Below are 22,544 nucleotides of genomic sequence, written 5' to 3'. Positions count from 1 at the left end.
ACTTTTGCCATAACAAGTCCTGGCCTTATGTTTCCTTATTCTTACTTTTCTCTCTTAACATGAATTCTACCCTTTAAGTTACATCATAAACCTACGCCAACACCAAAAAGTGGGTAGATATCTGTGTAGCAATTGAGACAATAGTTTTTCCTAGGAGATGGCCATGTTACAATTCAAAGGGACACATACTGAGGCCAGATACAATATTTTTTTGCCTAAGCCATGGCAGAAACAAAGACATCTGCACTTCAGAAGGACTGCACCAAATCCCCCACCTTAGCCTCCCGTATCGCAGCAGGTTTCTGGCTCCAGAAATGGCCATTTCTGACCAACACACCAAGTTATACCTGTTTTCAGCATTAAAACACCCCCAGGCCCCTGTGACCGTCTGGCTGCCCTCACCCAGGACAACCACCAAGCAGGGCCCTAGAGGAAAAACCACCCGTTTCCCTCTCTGCTGACTTGCTTTTACGGGATCTGCTCAGGGCAGCTTCTCTCTTTCCCTTCAGGGAAAGCTGCTCGCCCTGCCCTCTCCCCACCATCACCTACATCATAGGGAGAATGGAGGTTATTTCTACTTGTAGTTGGTTCCAGGTCTGAGAGAAAGGAATGGAAAATTCAGCACCTGCAGCAAAGCATAGCTGATGTGAATGTAATGGAGCTGGGGAAGGAGAGCAAATTAAATAAACACTTAGGAAAAAGATTTAGGAGAATCTTAAAAGAAAAATTAAACAATGCTTGAGCCCTCTACTTCTTCCTTGTAAATGTATTACGGGATCTTTCCCATGGCAGGAGAAGCAAAAGGGTTAAGAACAAGGAATATGCCAGTCAAACCAGGCTGGATAGCTGAAACAAACAGATCCTTTCATACTAAGTTGGATTTGCCCAGCTCAATGTTTATGTTTGGGTAGTAAGTACACAGAAAGACTTATTATTTGGCCAAGGTGGCTAGAAATAGCCTTCAGGCCAAGTCAAAGCTACTTCTAATTTGGGACTGCAGTGCTAACTGAAGGTCTTGCTCTCACACAGATGTGCAGTTGTGGAATGATGGCTTTTCTGAACCCTGAAATCAGCCTTCAGCAAACTGCTCCTGAACAGGAGGTGGGCCAAAGACCACGCACCATCCACACCCAGCGCTCATGGAGCACAACTGAGGAGTGCATTCCTTTGCCAGTGTGGCTCAAAGCATGCTCTTCAGCTTGAGGTTTTTTTCAGGTGCTTCCTCAAACACTCCTCTGTCTCCCTTTGCAGAGCTGGCTTTACTCAAGCAATAAACAAACCTTTCATTCGTACGTTTGAGCAACATACTTGAGACTTGAGCTAAATCAGAAGCTTGAGGAAATTCAGCACACGCTGCATTTAGTTTTGTACTCCTACCTCCAAGCAGTGTCAGCTGTGCTCCCATCGAAGATAATGTGTACGTGTGTGTGTGTATACCTTTTTTTTGCCTGAGGTCCAGCTTTGAGGTCGTTGTGGTCACATCAGCACCATTCCCAGGGCCTGTGGGAATCCAAACTCCAGCGCTCCCGCCGGGCAGGAGGCACCCGCCAGGGGCTGGATCTCACAGGCAGTTACTGGAGAGGGCACCAGGAGCCGGGTTCCCAACACTCTCCTCTTCGGGAAACGCCGGTGGTGGCACCGAGCCCAACCAGACCCCTGTATGGTGAAGAGCCGGGCTCCTTGTGGGGAGCCACCGTCCGTGGGGCTGCTGAGGGCCAAGGCCCTGGCCAGGCAGCCCAGCGCGCTCCCCCCCAGCTCTCCTGCCCACATTTACTGCAAAAAAACTCATTCCAACAGGGCTGCTGGAGTGCCAGGGCGTCATAACATGAACGAGCAAGCAACTGAGGATTCACAACTTTTAATTTTTAAGAAAAAAGTTACATTACATTTATTTTTCATAATATTTTTTCAACAAGGCCTTCTTGTTAAAGCTTTTTTAAGAAAAAGGGTCTATATGATTCACACCTGCGTGGAGCTTTGCAGATCACACAGTAGTTACCAAACAGCTATATTGCACAAGGACCCACACATTACCACACCGTTCTTAGCTTAAGTCTACATCGTAAAGTGCTGTTTTGTAGGAAGAAACTTATTTTGGAGAAAAAAGAAGTACCTGGATAAACAAATATCACCAAACTGCATTTTGAAGAGATAAAATTTCTCCATTGCAGTTCCAAAAGAAAATCCTTTGTCTCTAACAGTATGTTTTATTTTTAAGAAATGGGAGTAAGCACCATATAGTACTGTAATGAATGTGTCCAAAGTATTCAAGTAAAACCAAATGCCAAATCAACTTTTAAACTCAGTGAGATAAAAACAAACAGATATCAAAATACAGATAGCTGTTGTCAAGGAGTTTTTAAAGTAGCATCCAGTAGAGTAAGTAATTGCATAGCTGAGCAAATCTTAAATGAATGTAAGGCAAGGCCAGAGTAGAAAAAAAATGAATTCTTTATCCCCTTCTGTATTGTAAAATCAGGACTATTTTTTTTTCCAATGAGAAATGAGTCTGAGGGATTCTAGTTATTCAAGATAAGGTGTTCAGTTTATAAGGATTTCTTTAAAATAAATAGTAATGAACTGCTACAAGCTAGAGATATTGCTCCAGATGTTTACAAAGAGTCCAATGCAGAACTGTGGAATGCTAACCATAACATAAATTGTGCCATTTAGACCAGTTACTGAAACACAGGAATCAAAAATGACATATAAGATATTCATTTGTGGAAATGATTTGATTTGGGAACAAAAGGCCCGAAAGCCCAACTCTCTAAAATGTATAGCTTTAAGCTTACGGTAGATTTGGTGCATAAAGGGACAGATGGGGACACAGCTACTGAAGACAGAATCCTGTCTCCCGGGTCTGTCTGACTCCACTGATTTCACACACGGAAGCATGAGTGAACTGGTCAACACTGTGCACTAGAACTGAAAAAGTTCTCAGTAGGTCACTGAACAACTCGTGGATTGATGAATAAAAGAGAAACAAAACAGAAGGAACAATAAATATTACCATGGGAAAGAGATTTGCTGGGTCTCACTACCACTTATTTGAGATACTGCACAATGATCTAGGAAAGGAATTAATCCAGGAAGGACATTTGTGTCCTCTACAAAATTAATCAGGAACAATCCAGTCTAGAAACAATTGTGAAGAGCTGCAGGAGGCCCCGAGGACTAAGTCACTAGTCAAACTGACAGATAAAATTCAACATTAATAAATACAAAATAACACAGAGAGTGAGGAATCCTACAGGTGCACGGCATGTTCAGAACTCATCACTGGGATCATGCAGAACATTGTAAAACCACAGTAAAAAGCAAAATCCGTAACGGGCATGGAAAGGCTTCCACGCCATGGGCAGCTGGGCAGGCAGGAAACACGGGTATGAAGGAAAGAAGGACGGCGAGGGTGGACCACGGGGAATCCTTTGGGCTACCTCTCTGTGCAGCGGGTCTCTATCGCTGGGAGGTGCCGGCGGGCAGCGCGTGGCGGCGGAGCCAGCGGCCCCTCCGCACTGACCCGTCTCCTCGGCCGCCCCACGGAGCCCCCGGGAGAGGACGCGGGCGGCTGCATCCAGAGCCGCGCGACGCGGGCGGCCGCGCAGCGAAGCTCTTGCACCGCCACCGACATTCGTTCAAGTGCGCTCTGATGCCCAGCTCCCAGTTCTACAACTCTATCACATGTACTTCATTAGCAACTTAATAAGCATACTCCACACACATTCATCAAGATGGGCGACTATGCCCCAAAATCAGAAAGCACCAAGATATATTAGAAACATCCTTCACTTTAGATCCCCTTTTTTTTTTCACAATGCAAGTACTTGAATGGATTTTTACACAGATTTCAGACAGATGCAAACACTACTACCCAGTACAGCTATTAACATGAGAGGAACAGAAATTTGCACAGAGACAACCTTTAAGGCAAAATTTGGGTCTCAAAACTTAATCAGTGCTTTTTTTTTTTCTTTTTTAACATCCTTACTAAAAACAAGCCTTCACTGAATACAAAGTTAACTTATAAAACATGTTTTAACAGAAATACCTGAATTTAAAAGTTCGCATTTCATTACTTGTGTCAATAACTTGTTTGCTTTTGCCCACATACTAGGTACTGTTACTCATACATGCAAATAATTCAGACTTCCCACATAGAAGTCTGATGTTTAAGGTCAAATTGCACTTTCTTTATATTATGCAGCCTATACTAAAAACCTGAAGAGCAAAGAAACTTATCATTATAAGCCACCAACTATACACCACACGTTGGAGTTTTATATTATAGCCACATTAAAGATACATGAAATAGGATCAGTTTTTCGTTTGCCGTTCTCCTTCCAAATACAACCTAAAGGTTCAGCTGCAGTTTTGATTTCTCACTGTATTTGTCCAAGTGTTATTTAGCACTGAAATGCCCAGCTAACAGGTTAGTCAGAAAGCATCTGACCACTCAAATGCATTCAGACAGATTTCTTAAAGGATAATGGCAATCACACACCAACAGGCTCAACTCTGTTAATGCAAGACCAACTGTGTAAGGATTTGAATTACTTAAAAGGCAGATTTCTACCCCGAGGAACAATTTTGGTTGCTAGGCAAATTTCTTCCCTCCCCCTTGAAGGACAGTCTGTGGAGAAGAGCATCGCACAGATCACAAGAAAGGCAAGAGAGTTACCAGAAGGAAGAACATTCCCCACTTGTAGAAGCAGCTGGGCCGTTCGCTTTAAAAATCATGACCCAAAGGCTCGTGTGCAGCACTTAAATATGATGTAATTAATTAATAATGATGTAATTGAATGCCAAGGCAGTACGCCTCTGCTCTCATTTTCCATCTCAGAACACCTGTGGGAAGAGATCACTGTATTATATGTCATCTTGGTACTCCAAGCAGTTTGCTACGATGGGTTCCTCCAGATGAATTCCTGAGCCACCCATTAAAGCAAAAGCCGGATACATTACTCCAGAGCAGTCCACCTGGCGCTCATAAAGGCATTTCATATGATCTGCATCATAGAATCCAACCTTGCCTTTCTCATAGTCAAGGCAGACCCCTATACACGATGGCATGGGAAGAATTCTGCTTGCTGAATCTTTGGGGGCAGCAGGCGCCTTCGGGATAAAGAAGCTTCTCATGCCTAAAGTGACCATTGTAAAAGGCTGTGATGATTCGAAACAGGTATCTTCACTCCCACTGTCATGACCACTGTCTTGTTCATATCTAGAACAGAAAAACAACCATTAGCTTTTGTCAAACTGTGAAGTGTGGTCAGCAACTTAAGCATGAGAAAATAATTTTGTAAGACTAGTAACACTACACAAGCACTCACAAAAGCTTGTGCAGTAAGGATACTCCTACGTGTGGAGGAAAGACCTCCCTGGATAGCCTGTTCCAGAGCCCTGTCACCCTCACAGGAAAGTTGTTCTTCCTCATGTGGAGATGGAAATGCCTGTGTTTAAACTTGTACCCACTACCCCTTGCCCTACAACTGGCCACCGAGAAGAGTGGCCTCTTTACATTCTCTTCTCAGGTATTTGTGCATATTGATCAGATCTCCTGTCAATCTTCTCTTCTCCAGGCTAAACAGGCCCAGCTCACTTAACCTTTCCTCGTACAACAGATGCTCCAGTCCCTTAATCATCTTTGTTGCTCTTCTCTGGACCCTCTCTGGAAGCTCCACGTCCCTCCTATACTGGGGAGCCCAGAACTGCCCCCAATACTCCAGGTGCGGCCTCCCCAGAGCTGAGCAGAGGGGCAGGATCCCCTCCCTCCACCTGCTGCCAACATCCTCCTGATGCAGCCAGGAGCCCATGGGCCTTCTTGGCCACGAGGGCACTGCTGCCCCATGGGGAGTCAACCAGGACTCCCAGGTCCCTCTTTGCGGAGCTGCTCTCCAGCAGGTCAACCCCTAATCTGTCCTGGTGCCTCTAATTTCCTGGCTCCTCCCTCTCGACCTTTTTGAAGACTGCAGTGATGTTGGTCTCTTCCAGTCCTCCGGCACCTGCCCTGCTCTCCAGGACCTCTCGAAGATGATGCAGAGCAGCTGAGCAAGAACCGCTGCCAGTTCCCTCAGCACTCTTGGCTGCAGCCCATCTGGACTCATAAATTCATGGGTGTCCAGTTTGCCTAAGTAATCCTTAGCCCCGTTTTACAGTTTTAGTATGCTATATAGGAAGAAGCCAATACATTCTTTTGATTCTCCCCGACAAGAGTTGCAAGTCTGCAAAGAATACCCCCTCAGCCTGCAGTTCCTAGTCACATGCAAGATTATTATGATTGTCATTGAGAACTGCAGATCTTTTTGCTGGTTTGCCCACTGTGCCTTGGGTTGTACCCAGTGTTGCCCCAGTACAGCATGCAGGAGGATGGTCTGGGATAAGCCAATGACTTAGAGCCCTCCGCAAAGAAAGATCCACAGCAAGGGCCGAACCTCTGAATGGCAGGGAAACTTTAGCATGCTCATGCATTTAAGGCAGAGTCTACCTAGTGATGATTAAACACTGCTTCAGTCTTGCAACTGTCACTTTTTTCCTTCTTGCTTTCATCTAACCATCTTGACATACATAGAAACATGACTTCTTTTTCCCCAAAGAAATAAAGTAAGATTCTGCATGATTGAATAAGCACTTTTCTAATAATATTGGGGAAAGAAAAACACTCCGCTCAGCCCCAATCTGAAACTAAAACTAAGCCGGCATACACTATGTCCTTTGAACTACTTTCCACCGATCAATGTTCATGTTGTTTACTTAGAGCAGACTTCCTCTTGTCTTTTAAAAGGCCACCTACTTATGTAGAACATATATCATGCAAGAATGCACAATTTACCTCGGACTGGTCACATCACGGGGACTATGAAGCCATTCCTGTATCTTGGTGCTAGAAGCAACTCCCACTTTGACCAGGTATGAGTGGGCTTCCACACGAAAAGCCCAGAAATGCTTCCCTTTGGCAATCCCGGTGTCACCAATGATGTAATCCAAGGTTGTGTAACATCCAACCTGTATACGTTCAGCTCCTAGCAGAAGGGGAAATCCAGCCCTGCTTTCCACAGAACTTCTTCTTGGATTCAGGAAGAGATGTTCGTTGTTGTACCCACATTTGTTATCAAAAAGAAAACTAAAAACTGAAAAACAGTATGCCCAAAATTAAACATTAGTTAACCACCTGGCTTTCTGTGCTTATAAAACACATTTTAAAACACACTGACACTTGAAATTCTCATTTTTAAAAGCTATCAGGAATTTCATACAAGCTAAAACAGTCTTAATATGCTAATTAATGCATTTGTTAATAATGCTTCCATAAATGTATGTGACTGGATAATTGCAGAAGTCTGAAAGCTTCTAAAAATTGCCTACAGCTTCTCATAACATTTACAGATACAAATTCTGCACTTTCTGGACAAAAATAAAATAGTACCTGGAGCTGGAGGTGTATGAAAGATAACTTCTTTGCTCCAAGCACTGCAGATGGACCCTTTGTATCCTCGGACTCTAAAGATATAGCTACTGTTGGTATCTAAATCAGATATTACTTTGCTCTTCCTGCAAACTTCAACCTCTTGCCACGTCGCACTCTCCTCATCTTTATTCAGCTTCCGATACTCAAGGACATAGATATCAGCTGAATCTGCTTTTCCTGGATTTTCCCAACTGATGACAGCCCTGTTGTATATTTTGCTCTTTTCTTCATTGATTTCTGGCACATCTAGACCTGGAATGACAGAGATTAAGCAGTAAAAAAGCTCTAAAGTTTAGGTTTACGTTATGTTAGAATTAGCCACAAAAGACCTTTGTACAGGTCTTATAGGTTATAGTGCAGTGAAGAAGAAAAAAATCTGACTCACAGACTGAAAGAGTGTGGGTGAGGATGGTTCTCTTCACATACACATGTACACCCCTTATTTTCTGCACTTACTTTGACAGTTGTCAATATTATTTTTGCTGGCAAGCCAAAAACCATACAAAACCCAATCATGCAATGAGAAGCCCTGGCAAGATGAGTTAGGTCTTACTTAACTATAGTATTTTGGAAGGCAACATAAAGTGGTACTGAAGATAATGGCAGTTTATAAAAGCTGAAGCTTGCTCTGCTGATAATTAATGCCTTTTGTATCATGGAGAAATAGAGAGCAACTATTCTGTTCAAGTCAGAAGCTGCATGACAGCTACCTAACTGCAACACTGTGTAAATCTAAGGCTCTCCATAGACAGACAAAAGACGATGTGTCAAGGCAGTTTTGCTGTTCCTGCATCTCACCATTGGAATAGAATGACAAGTCACCAAGGATCTCTTCTTGCCTTGCTATGTCCATCACAAAGTCTTGAAAAGAAGTTTCAGCGGCTGGCCTGAAGCTTCTCAGAGATTCAGTAGCTTTTTGGATCCTGGAATCATGAGGTTGAGAGAAGAGGGGGATTCATATGTATCCATTTCTTAAAAGAAAAATATTAAGTTTCTATTTTAAAAGAAGTCTTATTTTCATACAATTACTGAAGTCTCCCAGGATTATGTCTGGCATTGTTGAATGCCTTCTGTACATCAATGTAAAGATAATGAATAGATAACAGTTTAGATGGCAGAACATCTGAACTATTTGGGCATTATGTTCAAAGAACAAAACAGACATGAAGTGCTAATGGAGAACAACTATTAAGATCAAAGAGTTCAAAGCCAGAACAGAAATGTTAAACTAGTTTACAAATTCCTGATACAATCTCTGAGCAAAGACATGCATCAGGAAGCTGAATAGACTACCCTTATACTGCAGTTCTGCTAAACAAGGATAGATGTTGTGGGAGAGCATGCCTTTTCTTAGTATGCTCTGGAAAACAGCAATTTCTACCAAACCCCACCTGGACCACCTACCAATCTCTGAAAATTTCAGATACTGCATTGAGAATTTTGCTGTCAGATACCAGAAGAACAGGCTTCAGCAGATATACTGTACCTAAACTGGAAAATATTTAAAATACCTGACATGGAGTTGTCTTGCTGTTTGGACAAAACAAGACTGGTCGGTTTCTTTGAGCACTTCTTGAGCGTATCCTACAAGGCCATTATTTTCTAGGAGACCTTGATACTCCTCTATTTGGGTTTGTAGTTTCTCCAGCCTTAAATTCTTAGATGCTTCAATTGCCCTGAGAGCTACTGATCTCTTCTCTTGCAGAACCTCAAACAGTTTGTCAAAATTTTGAGATGCTTCCTCTTTAGCTCTCTCACCATTGCACTAGAAGGGAACAAAATACATTTGAGAGAGATTCTACAACACCATGGCTCGAGTAGGGCAACTTATTTAAGGTTTTGCAAAACATCATAGTGCTCTGGTCACCTGTCCGGCAGACAGGACCAATATTTTTGGTATTTAACAGCCAGCAAACCTTAAGCAACACCGCACCCAAGCTAGAAAGTACTTATTATTTCAACACAGCAAATGAAGAAAATTCAGATTTTTTTGATTACTTCTTGAAATATTCAGGCATTTGTCTAAGCAGCTCATGTAAAAGCATTATTATAGCAAGTCAGCCTCTGAAGTCTTCATGCACAAGAGCCAGATGCTCTTCCAGCTTCCTTACTCATCTTCATCAGGAGTCAAATCCATCTTCTCCCAAACACGCTTGAAACAGCAGGATCATCTCTGACTATTCTGGATAAGGAACTACAAAGCACAGGTTTGGTCTGCATCGAGATATGGACAGGGCTAGGAGCTCCTGCCATTTCTATAGGGAGTCTTTTAGCTTGCATGCGGGCACACGCCCCCGCTCTAGGCGTTCCATGGGGAGCTTCTGTGCTTAGCTCCAACTTTATTGCCACAGCATCTCAAACAAAACAGAGGGTGTGAATTGCACAGTGCCATTAAGCCCAGAGCCTTAAATCTAATCAGTTTCTCTTTGAAATAAAGCTTATCTGATAGCCAGTCTACCACATTTGCAGCAGCATCCAAAACTGCCTTTTTGGAGACACTGCTTGCAGTGTTTATCAAATTTCCCTCACCATCAGGATTATAATGCCTTACAGTAGGCAAGTGTGATCCAATGCTAACACAAATTACAGAAATTGGCGAAGTGAAAAAGAAAAAAAAAAATCCAAGGGCTTTGTTTTGTGCCTTCAATGACCATCCCCAAGCAATTAGTGAGTCATGCTTCTTACCTCTGTTTCCTTAACCAGGAGACCCAGCTGTGAGATTTGACTTTTCACCTGGCTCTCCTTACTGATGAGGTATTCTATATCTTTTGAAAGCTTCTCCTGTTAAAATACATCAGCAAGTTGTCAGAACACGGCTATTCCCCTCCAACTGGTGGAGCAGCTGGCTAGTGCTCAGCTTGCCTGGCTACAGGGCTGAAAACCAACTCTGGTTATGAAACCAGCACTGAGGAGACCTGGACTGGAGGGATGGATGACGAGTGCTCCCAGCAACGGGTCAGCGCTTTGGCCGGGCACAGCAGCAGCAGAGGCTTCTGACACCAACATAGCCCAAGCTGGGCCACCCCTCCCCAACCACAGGAGCCATTCGCTCTTAGAACAAACAAAATGAGGCTTGCAGGCATTTCTGTAACTTAGTAAAATGCCTCCTCAGTTACCTGTAACTCCTTTGCAAGAAGATTTTGTAGAAAAATGTGTGCTTTGGACTGGCAACTTTCTGAGAACCTCTGCACTTTCCTATTTGCAAAAGGGTCAGCAACTGTACAGTGGCTTTGCAAACACAAGTCAGAAGGCCAAGGAGCACAAGGCAAGCTTTTTTTTTTTTGGGGGGGTGCTGGTAGGGAAATGAGGAAGTGGCAGCAATCATTCTCTAATAATGTTTGCAAGTCTTCCCTATTATACTATGCTTAGGGAATTAACAGATACATAACATGCAAGGTTTCCCATATTATTTCAGATCCAAATTTAACTGGAGTGTTCTTAATGTGACAGTTCATCCAAGTCACAAAGACACTTGTCTGTACCTCCAGTGGTAAAAACTAGGCTGCAAAGTACTAACTACTTAGACCTTTTGCTTTGGTCAATACAGCTGGCTGCAGCACAGCTGTCTAAAATGAAGTGGATGCACTCTCAGGGTGTTACGGTTCAAACATGTGGTTCAAAATTGACAGTATAAAGCGTCTGGTTTCTCAAACATACCCTAAGCCACATCAGTACACACATTAACAGGTGTTGCACAATAGCACACCTCAAGACTAGATTAGTGTCCTCTGGCCTTCTGCCAGAGACAGTTTGCCCTTTCAGCAGCAGTTCAGTACACTTCCCCTTCTTAAGGCCAGGTCAAATAATACTTTACTTTTACCTTAAGAGTTTTGTAGGCAGTGCTCATAGTTGTTACTCTGTGGTTTGCATGAGATCCACCCAGTTTACAAAGATGACAAACGGGCCTTCTGCAGATTTCACAGTACATGTTTACTCTCTCCATTTCATGTTCCGGGCACATCAAAATCTGAAAAGACAACAGAGAGAACATAAGTGTGTTTCCAAATCCTGAAGTGCTCAACAAGCCATTAAATCAAGCAACCCCACAGCAGCATCCACCAGCATCCATCCAGCAGTATATGAACCATTTCCTAACTTCAGAGCTGGCATAACCCAGTAACGACCCAGTCTAGACTCAAAGCAGCTACTCAGCCCATCGCTCTTGGAGTAACAGATGAAATGCTGCCTCTAATGCCAGTTACTAATTGTTAGTTTATTTTGCCTGACTCCACAACTACAAGTTGTTCACTGTGAGTGTCTTTACAGTATCAGATTAAATGTTTTTTTTTTTTCAAAAAAAAAAATTCCGCTCTATACTAAAAATCACCTTGCAAAATTGAATAAACTAGAACAATTTCTTAAGAGGTAAAATGCAGTTTGACTCTAAGTTCAGAAAACAGATAAACACATCTAAAGGGGAAGGAGTGGAATCCACTGCCCCATTCCACAATCCTGGAAAAGCTGCCAGAAAGGCAGCATTTGGGTCCATCTATTCTGCACTATCACAGAAGAAAAGGTTCTCAGCTGCAGGCCAAAGTGAAAAACATGCAGTTCCGTGAAGAACCCAGGTCAAAAGAGTCAAGTCATTTAAAAAAAAAAAATAAGGAAGGAGAAGAGGACAAAACAGAAAAATTGCCAGCAGCATAAATACTGGAACACAAAGCTAAAGTGCAGGTCTTCCCTGAAAACAGCTCCCAGCCCCCAAATGTTCCCTCAGGTTTTGATAAGCAGAGCAAAGGGATCAGTCTCACAGCACCTTGGTACACGTGGCTGTCATTAGGCAGAAGGTGATAAGATACTATGCTGTCATTGCCTACTGGATTATGGAAAGGAAGCTTTCCTGAAAGACAGCCGTGCAAACTGGCGTCTATGAAAATCCACAGTCATGCTGTTATCCCAATGAAGTAGTCTTTCCACAGCACTGTCTAGCCACGCTAGGAGAAACCATCTATTTTTGTTTACCTTCATGGAAAGGGGCTTTACCAAGGGCTAGGGGCATTACTAAGGGCTAGAAGAAGTCAGCAGATTATCTGCAGGATACAGATCAGGGCAGGGACAACCCATCCCGTGCGCGCCTCTCCCATCCACAACACACAAGTTACAAAGTGCTCTCCAGCCTGGTTTTAAATTAATTAAAGTCGTGACTGGGAACATTGTAAAGGAGATTCACAAATACTCTAAGCATTCAGTTCAGGTCTTACCAGGGCACCGTAACCGAATACGCATTTCTTCTCCCCTGGGTTAAACTAAAACACTCCTCAAAAAGATGTCTATAACATCAAAGTGGTGAAGTGCACTGTTGTGAAGCTTTTATAAGAAGCCATATATTTATAGCTAATCCATGTATATGATGGCTTTATCACTGTTGTTCTTTAAACAACACCTCTGCCTTCACATATAATTTCAGAAAGCCAGAGTTTCCATTAATGCTTGGGATATGAAGGTTGGGATGATCAAAACTCCCCGAACACCAATGCTAGACCCCTCACACTATCTCCCTTCTACACAACAGATCTAAGCAGTGTGCTAGAAGAAGCTTCACTGCTGGAGGTACTTTTAATGGAGCTTGCTGTGTCCTCCTGCTCCAAAACCACCAGCTGCCTGTGCCCAAGCGCCAATCCCAGGTCTTGCTGTCCCTAACGAGGTCACAAAAATCAGCCCGAGGCTCCCTCCCCATCACAGGCCACAAGCAGGCTGCAAATGCAGGCACATCAGAACAATCTTTCATTAGAGATGGAACTGTGACCACCGTCCCTTCAACTCAACAGGGCACAACCACGTTCTGCATTCTGCTTAGCAGCAGAAGCAAAGTTCTGCAACCACTCTGTTTTGCCTGAATACAGCAGAAGTATGAAAAGTAGAAAACTAGCCATTGTATTTTCATCTTCTCCCTCATTATTTCCTAGCTAAGAAATAAAGGAGTATAGTGACAGTGGAGACTGAACTCTATGTCCTGCTATAGTCGAATGCATGGAGAGAAGAAAGAGCGGAGAGGAAAACAAACATATAAACAACTCTATTTTAGATTGAGTTCAGGAAAAAAAAAATCCAAAGGGAACCTGTAAAGCTGAGAACAGAACAGCTGTTGGTGGGGTGTTTTTTTCTGTTTGTTTGTTTGAAGATTTACCACGTGCAGATATGTCCTGCTTGACCTGATCCTTGGAGGAAATGACTGCAATTCTGCTGGTTCAAGATCTTCAGGTCTTACAAAAGGAGAACAAATCACAAATAACACAGTCCATTCCTCAAAGAAAAAAAAAGCCTTCATTCTAGGGTCCCTTTCAAATGCAGTTTCTATGTACCTTCCAGTAACAACTACCTGATCATCAACAAGAACAAAACCTCATGATTCACTCAAAGAGCAGAGGTCACTAAAGCAACAATGATCCTAAAAAGCTACCGCTGCTGCACAGATGTGTCTGCAAGCTCCATCTACACCCACACTAAATACATTAAGATACACACTTACCTTGGGTCTGAAGTTGGTGGTTGGTCCTACATATTCGTGCTGGGCTTTTACAGTCCCCCAGGGATGATACACCTTGAAACACTCATTACAATAGCTTGCGCTGCAGTCCATGCAGCTCTTGGTGGACTCTTGGGCTGGAGGCTTGCAGAAATCACACATAATGGCTGTGGCTGCCCTGGCTGCCTGCCTGTATCTTTCCACAATGGTTTCCAAAGTAAGGTTTCGAAACAAGCCACTGATGCCACGTTCTCCCAGATCAATATCATGTTGACAGCCAGGACAAGGAAACATAGTTGTTCTAGAAGTCAGGGAATTGCGTTTTCTGCCTGCATGGACAGCAAATCCAAGTTCAGTAGGAGCAAAAACTAGAGTTTTAGGTGTTTTAGGAACACAACACTTTATGAACCAATCCCAATTTTTTTAGCAGATCATCCAAACCAATACAATACTAATACATATGCATTCTGCCAAGCCAAAGAGAACAGATTTGCCATTTCAAGGCACTGTAATGTCTCAGTACAGACACATAATAAACTCCTCTAAAGCTTAATTCAGTGTTAAGACGAATTTAACTGTTCCCATACTATCATCTGCTTCCTGTAATTTTGTTTTTTGCAACACCACTATGTCAACATCACTACCCTTTTCTTCTTAAAATCAGGCCATGCACTGCCAGACGCTTGTCAATACAAGCCCTTTTCTCTTCAGAATGTCCCACCATCTTTGCACAACTGTGGAAAACAGCTGCCTAAACTCATGGCAAGTCACTAGACACAGGCTACTTTAACTACTCTGCGTGCTTACACAGGAAAAAAATGTTTTCTTTCATAGGCCTAAAACACTCTCCAGCAATTATATAACATGTAAAGCTTCAGAAGCCATTCCCTCAGGAAAACGCCCTGGAGATCCTGATCTAGTTTTGGATGCATTCACGTTGCAGCCATTTTTAAACACTAACCATCTATTTTCCGGAAACCATTTAGCATTAGGCTGCCCAGATATACTCACAGCTTTGTAACATGTTCAAGGGAAGGATGACTATTCTCAGAGTGAGAAAAAATAGTTATTCCCACATGGAAACAGCCAGTTTTGAGCTTCTAGAAGTTTGCCTTGGCTGAGGTGAACATGTTTTCCCAAGAGCAGACATAAAAACAGGCAGTAAAACAACCAAACCAAGCTAAATCAGTTAGACAAAGCAGGTCGCAGCTGACTCAGTCTTTCCCCAGCTGAACAGCCTTGCTAGAAAAGGACTGCTAACTATACTAGCACAGAGATCAAAGCGGAACTGAACACTGAGATAAGTCAATTTGAGAGATTCCTTTACTCTGGGATAGGGAACTGCAGATCCACATGATTAAACAGGGTTAAGCCTATCACATTTTGTTTTAGAGGAGGATTGCAGAGAGGTTACATTCCCACCAAAGAGCTACATGAAATTTTCTCCTCCTTGCCAGAATAAAGTCATCCAAGGCTCAAGCAAAGCTGCAGACTTAAAAAGCCCTTGGAGCGTGTTCTGAAATGGCTCCTGCAGAGCCAAAGGCTCTTCCCAGCTGAGCACCCTCAAAACTGCGGAGCAGGGAGCGCACCCTGCCCCACTCATGAGCTCAGCAAGAGGAACAAGGAAGAGGAGCAATCTGAAGAGGGCTAAGACAGCACTTACACCTGACACGTATCCTCTCAGTTCCGCATACAGAGAAACTAAAAACCACTCTCCAACTGGAACACTGTTTTAACATCCCTTGGAGGAGAACGCGCACTGCCTCTGCAAAGCAGTCTGTAAATGGAGGTGTGATCAGCGTGTGTGCAGCCAAGGGCTTACATGGCTGAAATCAGTTCTTTATGAGCAGGGGAAACTGGTTCATCTGTATTCAGGCAGCTCCCCTCCAAAATGAAATGAAACATTAACATATCTCAAGTGTCCTTTAAACGCTAGCCAAAAAGACACTTGTTTTATGTTGTTCTTCTATGATTGCTACAAACAGCAGTTTCACGCCTCCCTTCCTATCATTCACTTCTCAAGCTCTTTCAAAACACTCCCGTAAGGAGCTGATTCCTTCACAAATTAGTGAAATGTGCCCCGCAATAGTTGTGCACAAGGGCCAGGTAACAAGCCAGAACCAGAGTGGGAACAAGCGTGCACAAGTTGACGGTCTCAAAGCCAGCTGGTCTTACACCTTTCTGCAGGTTCTGAGCAGCACAACGAGGTCACATTTCCAGAGCACAGTGCTAATAGCCCAAACCAACCGTATGTATGCAATGCTCTGGTGAATGGAAGCAGAGATTTTTTATATTTTTTTAGTACTTACTTGAAGTCAATTAATAACCCAAACCATACATCCTGTAATACCTGTAACTTGGCATATACAGCAACACATACATGCAATGCACAGAAACAGCAGTAAAACACATTATATATATATATATAACTTAAAATGTATGCTCCAAGCCAGCAGTCTGCATAGAATGGAAAGAGACCTTCTGCAAAGGCTTCTACAATGGCCCGAGCAGAAGGATGATTTTGCATGCAGTATCATGCAGTCAACAGCTATAAGAACGGGACAAGGAATACTTATATTTTCTAAAACTGAAAGAATAACGATACAGTGTCGTTTGTACAAGACTGCCTACAAGCAGTTCACTACAGCAGAAAGCAAGCAATGACAAAGCAAGGTAACACGGAAAAATATGGTGCAGTGGTCAAGTTTAAAAATACAGTCTGAAATTCTTATCCGGTAGCATGCTTTTGAAGCCTGGCCCAAGCGGCTCCAATGTGGAATTGGTGTCTGTTTAACTCGAAGACGAGTTTAGCTGCAATCCAATTGAGGCCTTTCATTCTGCCAGTCATGGAACAAAAGAAGACTGCAGTGATGTGCCATGCTCTACATACTGGTGACACAGTACTTACAGAATGCAATTCAACACACAGAAAGTAAGTCCTGAGTATCTTAAGATGTCTCATCCCTTTCCACTAAATAGTGCTCAAGAGCTTAGGCCTTCTTTTAATTTGTTTTGCTTTTCTGTTTCAAAACCTGTAAGCCTGTAAATATACTTCCTAAGCTCATCCAATACTTAAAGCATTCCCTTTTTGCCTAGTGAGAAAGTTAAAATATTACCATGTAGTAAGAATTAGTCTGCATATTGCTTATGGGATTTATAAACTCATATTTTGAAATGCAAACACTGTCTCTTGAAATATGTTACTTTGAGCACTGTCTTTTCTATCCTTGTCTAACTTTCACTTTGCTAAAATCGAATTCACACAAAAAGACTGTGAATTCAATTCTGTGAATTCTGTGAATTGAATTCACAAAAAAAGACTTTTCAAGTAGCAAAAACAAAAGGGATTCTACAGACATATTAGATTTGCAGTTCAGAGAAACTTTGATCCTCCCCAGAATCTCTTTTATACTTTGCCAATCCAGTTTCCAAGTATTTATTTTGTCGAACACTAGGAGTTAACACAAAGAAGCTTCCATTGTGGATCACAGGCAGTGAATACCTTGACTGGCAGCTGGAGAACACACTACTGATTATTATTGATCCAGTAAAAAAATGAGGTTTCTACTTTTGTAGAAAAAATGAAATATATCACAAAATGTTTTCCTACTCAGACTCCAAATTCACAAATATTAGAATATGTAAAGCTGCCCAGGAGCACCTTTAAGTCAGGCACATCTTAAAAATACACCATTTAAGTATCCTCTTCCCACATGGAAATACTAACACTTCCAATTGTAGAAAAGTCACCCAACCTAGAGCTGTGAGTTTGTAAAGGGATAAGACATCTTAAAGATAAAACCGTGTTTTCCAAGTACAGCATCACCAGCATTCTGTGGTTATGGAAGACATGAATGTTAATTCTGTGAGAGTTTAAACAACAAAAAAATGCTTTTTAAAAGTCAACTGGATTCTGATGCATAAAAAAGGAAAAAAAAACGCATACTGCCATCCTCAAACTCAGTCAACGTTTGTAAACAGATCTTTAGGTAGGAAAAGAGAAAAAAAAATGGAGACAAATTCATAGTTTAAAACTAATATTCCTACACTTTAAAAATTTTCCCCACATCAGGGGTGCTTTCTGTGACCTAAGCAGATAAATTCAGCTTTTCAAAAATTTAAGTGTCCTACACTGTCTTTGTTTGCTTATAACACTTCTGCAGCTGAGGCAATCTGACTTCCTATCAGTTGCTTTGTTCTTCATGTGGAATGTAAAATTCAGATTTGTGGTTACTTCAGTTCATTCCTTTTTTGAAGGATACAGAATTTCATAGGCTGCTCAAGTGTCTGCCAATATTAGGCCAAGAGGAAGATTTGTTCTTCCCCTTTTTGACAAGACAGCACACCTAAAAATAAACATTTACGCTAACATCTGAGAACAAGCCCCAAACAGGAGCAGAGATGCTCAGAGTATTATCGCAGCTCTGGGAATTTAGGAAATTACATCTACTCAAAACAAAGAGACATCGTCTACCCTGCAACTTGACATGTCATTCAGCACGGTAAGTATGAGAAAAAGTGACAGATTGCTGTATTTAGTTTTCCCTCATACCTGTATCTGCTATTCTGAACCGTGAACTGAACTGTGTGCAGAACTACCTGGTCCAATCAGCAAGGTTTGAATTTCAGTCCTTTCCTTTTTACTCAGATACAAGCAAAGGGGCTCTGATCCAATAAAGACCTGATATTGCCCTCCACTTAAAAGTGATACTATTGACCATGACCTCTTGGTGTTATAAACATCAATACAATAATTATATTTCACTGTTAGGAAGAAAGCAGTTTTACTGAAAAATGATCAGTTAACTCTTTTCTTTTTGCTTTAAAATGGAAAAGATAGCTGATGTATTTGTACCTTTTTTGTACGTTTAGCCATGCACACGCACGAAAAAAAAAAAAAAATCCAACTCTGAACTTAATTTCAGTCCAGTTGACCTTTAAGTCAATTGTAAAACAGAATGAAAAGCTTGCCTAATAGAAGTCCTCTGCACCTTTACTCGCTGCAAAAGCCACTTTGTGGACTTGATGGACTTGACCACTGACAAGAAAACTGTATGCTAACCAAAGATATTTAACTTGAGATCTAAACACTATGCTATCTAGAGCCATACAAGAAGTGAAGCATTTCTACCTCTCCACCCAAAAGACCTCCTCTGTGAGGCTGCGAACAATGAACAGAAAGCTGTTTTTAGAAATTGAAAAAATGAGATATACCATTGGTTTACAATGGCTCAGATGAAGACCATCAATTGTTTTCTTTCCTGTGACTATTAAACTATTGTAAGGCTGAAAGGAAAGGTTGATTATTTTCCTAAAACATGACAGCTATAGCATTAAAGTAGAAAGGAGGAGGAAGAAAGGACAGGTGGATGGAAAAAATATATAAATACATACATATGATTTTTTCAAACTTACTCGATTTCTCATCCATCAATGCTGCACAAGTGTCAACTTAACCACATCACATGTTCTTTTCTACATACACTAACATCACAGAAAATCAATCAGCAATACGATATACACTTTATTTTATATACAAAATAAATTGATTTCACAATAAAAAAGTATCATTTTACAGAAAAAAACTGCATATTTTAAACTAAAACCTTAAATTTAACAAGAACGTGCACTCAATTTCAACTGAAAAATAAACTGTTCTACCAATTCCAGCTTTTCTATACTACAATAAACTATACTTGAAAATGCAAGCTGTGTGCACACTAATCCAAAATACGGATGAGTCATTTTTGGTTTCTTAAGAATACAAAGACCAGAATCATTTAAAATAGCTGGTATCCTTAAAAAATCATAAGGATTCCTTAAGAAAGAAAAGTAAGTAACTAAATAAGGAAGACATCATATGTATTTTCAAGTATAAAAATAACGTACAGCAGCATGCCCTATACAAATGTGTCAAAAACTACCATTTTTGATGCTTTGGATATTTTTATTATTTTATTGCAAATCCCACTCAGGATATATAAGTTTATAAATTAAATAAAGTCTGTGTGCATAAGGAAGTAAGCACTAGCAGAGCACACTTCCTTGGGATGCCAGACAAGATATGTGCAAATGTCAGCTGCAATTTAGTTGAATACTGATGGTATCAAATTTTTGAGAGCAATCTCCCACCCCACAAATGTCTTTAACACTGCAAGCAAAGACAGCACAACCTCTACGTTTAACTTTCATTCTTTAAAGCTGCCATTTCCATATGCTTTCCATTTTTCAAATTTGAATCATTTGAGAATTTGAATCATGTTAATTTTTCCTATGATGTGCATCTGCTCAATGCTCCTTAGGAAGAAAGCCCAGCACTTCCGTATCTTTATATCCTGCTGCTGCCCATCAAAGAGGGACCTGGGCCACTAACAAAGCCTTCATCTCCCTCTACCTTGGTCAGATGAGGAGATAGCACACATATTACTCCAGTTTGATGGGATGGTGGAAGGCTATTAGAATTTTGAAGTTACAGCCCCCCTGCAAAAACTTGAGTGCATAAATCACAGCAAGTAGGAGTCCTTACTGCTATAACAAAGCAGTAACACTAAACCTTGTGAAAAAGGTACGCAATAAATCTGGTGGAGCAGCAAGTTAAGCTCTTCAAATCTTAATTCTCAGGGCTCCCAAGCTACTCTCTCCTGACACATGAGACATCAGTGTTTGGTTTCTCATAGTAATTAAATATCAGTCTCTCAAGAAAGCTTCTTTCTCATTCAGCACATGGGCTCCATGGCAGCGAGCAGACACCACACAGTGTAAGATCTGTATATGCAGTGGCTGGTGGAGAGCTAGAAGGAAGACAGGTTTTGACAGGAGAGAAGGGATTATCTTCTTGCTTAAGCTGCTGAATGCGGCATGGGGAGGTTGCTCCCCATGCGTTGCCTGTCTGATACTTCCACATTTCACAAGGCACATCTCTCACAGGGAGGTTGCCCATGGTGTATTCATTACTGCCCAGGCACTCAACCTGGAGGTCTGATATCCAATTTGCAAAAACAACGTGGAAAGCTGCAATTGAAACCAGTGAGAGCTTTAGGCAACACATATGAAGGAAAATAAGCACATTATGCTTAGGGAATTAACAACAAAAAAGGTAAATGGACTTCTGTTTCAGAGAATTCAGTTACCATGAGGCTCTCTTCACTCTTAAGTTTGCAGGAAACTGGTATTAGCTTAGACTGTAAGTAAGCAATAAATAGCAACTGGGGATTGTCCATCCCACAACTGGCCGCTCAGCTGCGGATTCCTTCTCATCATGTAAGCATCCATCAGCCAAATCAAGGCAAAGACAACATTTACTTATCCATCCTATTGGAAAAAAAAATCAATACTAAAGAGATGTTAAAGAGAAACACTTGAACTTGAAAACTGGGAAAGGGAGGATGATCATAATAGGAGGAAGTCATAACTACAGAATTCAGGCAGGTAAAAATCTGAGATCAACTTAACAGAAACATGACAGATAAAAAAGTTGTTGAAATTTATATCTTACTGCTCAGAGGTCCTTAGAGTACATAGAACATTAGGAATAAATGAAAACAATGGCTACAAACATTTGCATGATACTACAAAGACTAATTTATTTCTACATGAAATACAGTGCATTGTCCTTACAATAAAAATATTCCCATTGTTCTTAGTGTAGAACAAACAAAACTTGCACTATTCCCCAAACTGTCCATTTAGCTGCTGGTGTCAGGAGTACCAGGAGGACACTTTAACAGTGCAGATACCATTCACTTCAGATCAGCATAACACAGATGAAATGAGAAAGACATGAAAATCCCTGACATGTACCTGATCTGCTGATCCTGTCGATTCTGTCCATGCTTGGGGAATGCATTCGAATCCGAGGGCTGCTCTGGTTAGAGGACTCGGAGCCTGCATCAGTGAAAGAGTCTTCGAGTGTGAAGAGAATTTCTTTTACACATTTGTGACAAATACTGTGCTGACAAGGAAGGATGAGCGGATGGGTAAATAACTCCTTGCATGCTGGGCAAATGAGTTCTCTCTCAATATTCTTTATGGTAACCTTCATGGTAGAACGGGGAGAGAAAGCAAGTGTAAGCGTGGAAACTACAAGCCATAAAGCCCTACTGCATCCCTGCACGCACACCAGCTGCTGAAGCCCAGCTCTGCAGGACGTTTATTTTTCCGCACAGCATTAATCAGCCTTTTGGAGGCACGGCTCTGACCGGCACTGCACTCATCCCCAAGCCACGGCTTCTGAGAGCACTGGGCATCCCGCCTTCCCGCTGAAACCAGCCAAACGCAGTTCACGCCCGGGTCACGCCTGCATTGCAGGGGCGCAGCGAGCAGGGGAGTAGTCCCAGCTCAGGGAAAAGCCCCTCTGCGGTGGCAGCCACCACCGTTACCGCGGAGCAGCCATCTGCAGGCTCAGCGCGGCGTTCGCAACGGGCACGCACCAACAGCCGCCTCGCACACCGCCTCGCACGGCTCTGCCCCGACGTGCCAGCCCGCCCGGGCACCGGCGCTGCCGCGGCGCTCGAGGCCGCCGCAGCCCTTGTCCCTCTCCCTTCTCCCCCTCTCCCGTTTCCCCGCGCACACGGCGCAGCCCGGCGGGACGCGCCGAGCACCGGGGCCGCC

The 22,544-nt window shown here is 42.3% G+C and overlaps 1 protein-coding gene across 2 annotated transcripts in view; it reads right to left on the bottom strand.

Annotated features, from left to right (window-relative positions):
* Positions 1–3,605: 3,605 nt before the first annotated feature.
* The window catches only part of TRIM36 (tripartite motif containing 36), a 29,456-nt gene continuing 10,517 nt past the window's right edge, over positions 3,606–22,544 (bottom strand). Inside the window, exons 2-10 of one of the 2 annotated variants that reach the window (XM_026052843.1) lie at positions 21,735–21,969; positions 13,938–14,263; positions 11,289–11,435; positions 10,154–10,249; positions 8,980–9,233; positions 8,267–8,391; positions 7,427–7,720; positions 6,833–7,130; positions 3,606–5,224 (exon numbers count right to left, since the gene is read on the bottom strand). In XM_026052843.1, the coding sequence (XP_025908628.1) occupies positions 4,870–5,224; positions 6,833–7,130; positions 7,427–7,720; positions 8,267–8,391; positions 8,980–9,233; positions 10,154–10,249; positions 11,289–11,435; positions 13,938–14,263; positions 21,735–21,969 (2,130 nt within the window). In that variant the 3' untranslated portion in view covers positions 3,606–4,869. The remainder of the gene's footprint in view (positions 5,225–6,832; positions 7,131–7,426; positions 7,721–8,266; positions 8,392–8,979; positions 9,234–10,153; positions 10,250–11,288; positions 11,436–13,937; positions 14,264–21,734; positions 21,970–22,544) is intronic. The other variant, XM_026052845.1, reaches the window with a different exon arrangement.

The sequence above is a fragment of the Nothoprocta perdicaria genome, unplaced genomic scaffold (assembly GCF_003342845.1).
Source record: "Nothoprocta perdicaria isolate Ctin4 unplaced genomic scaffold, notPer1 scaffold_92, whole genome shotgun sequence".
NCBI lineage: Eukaryota > Metazoa > Chordata > Aves > Tinamiformes > Tinamidae > Nothoprocta > Nothoprocta perdicaria.
This window is presented reverse-complemented; position numbering and strand designations above follow the sequence as displayed.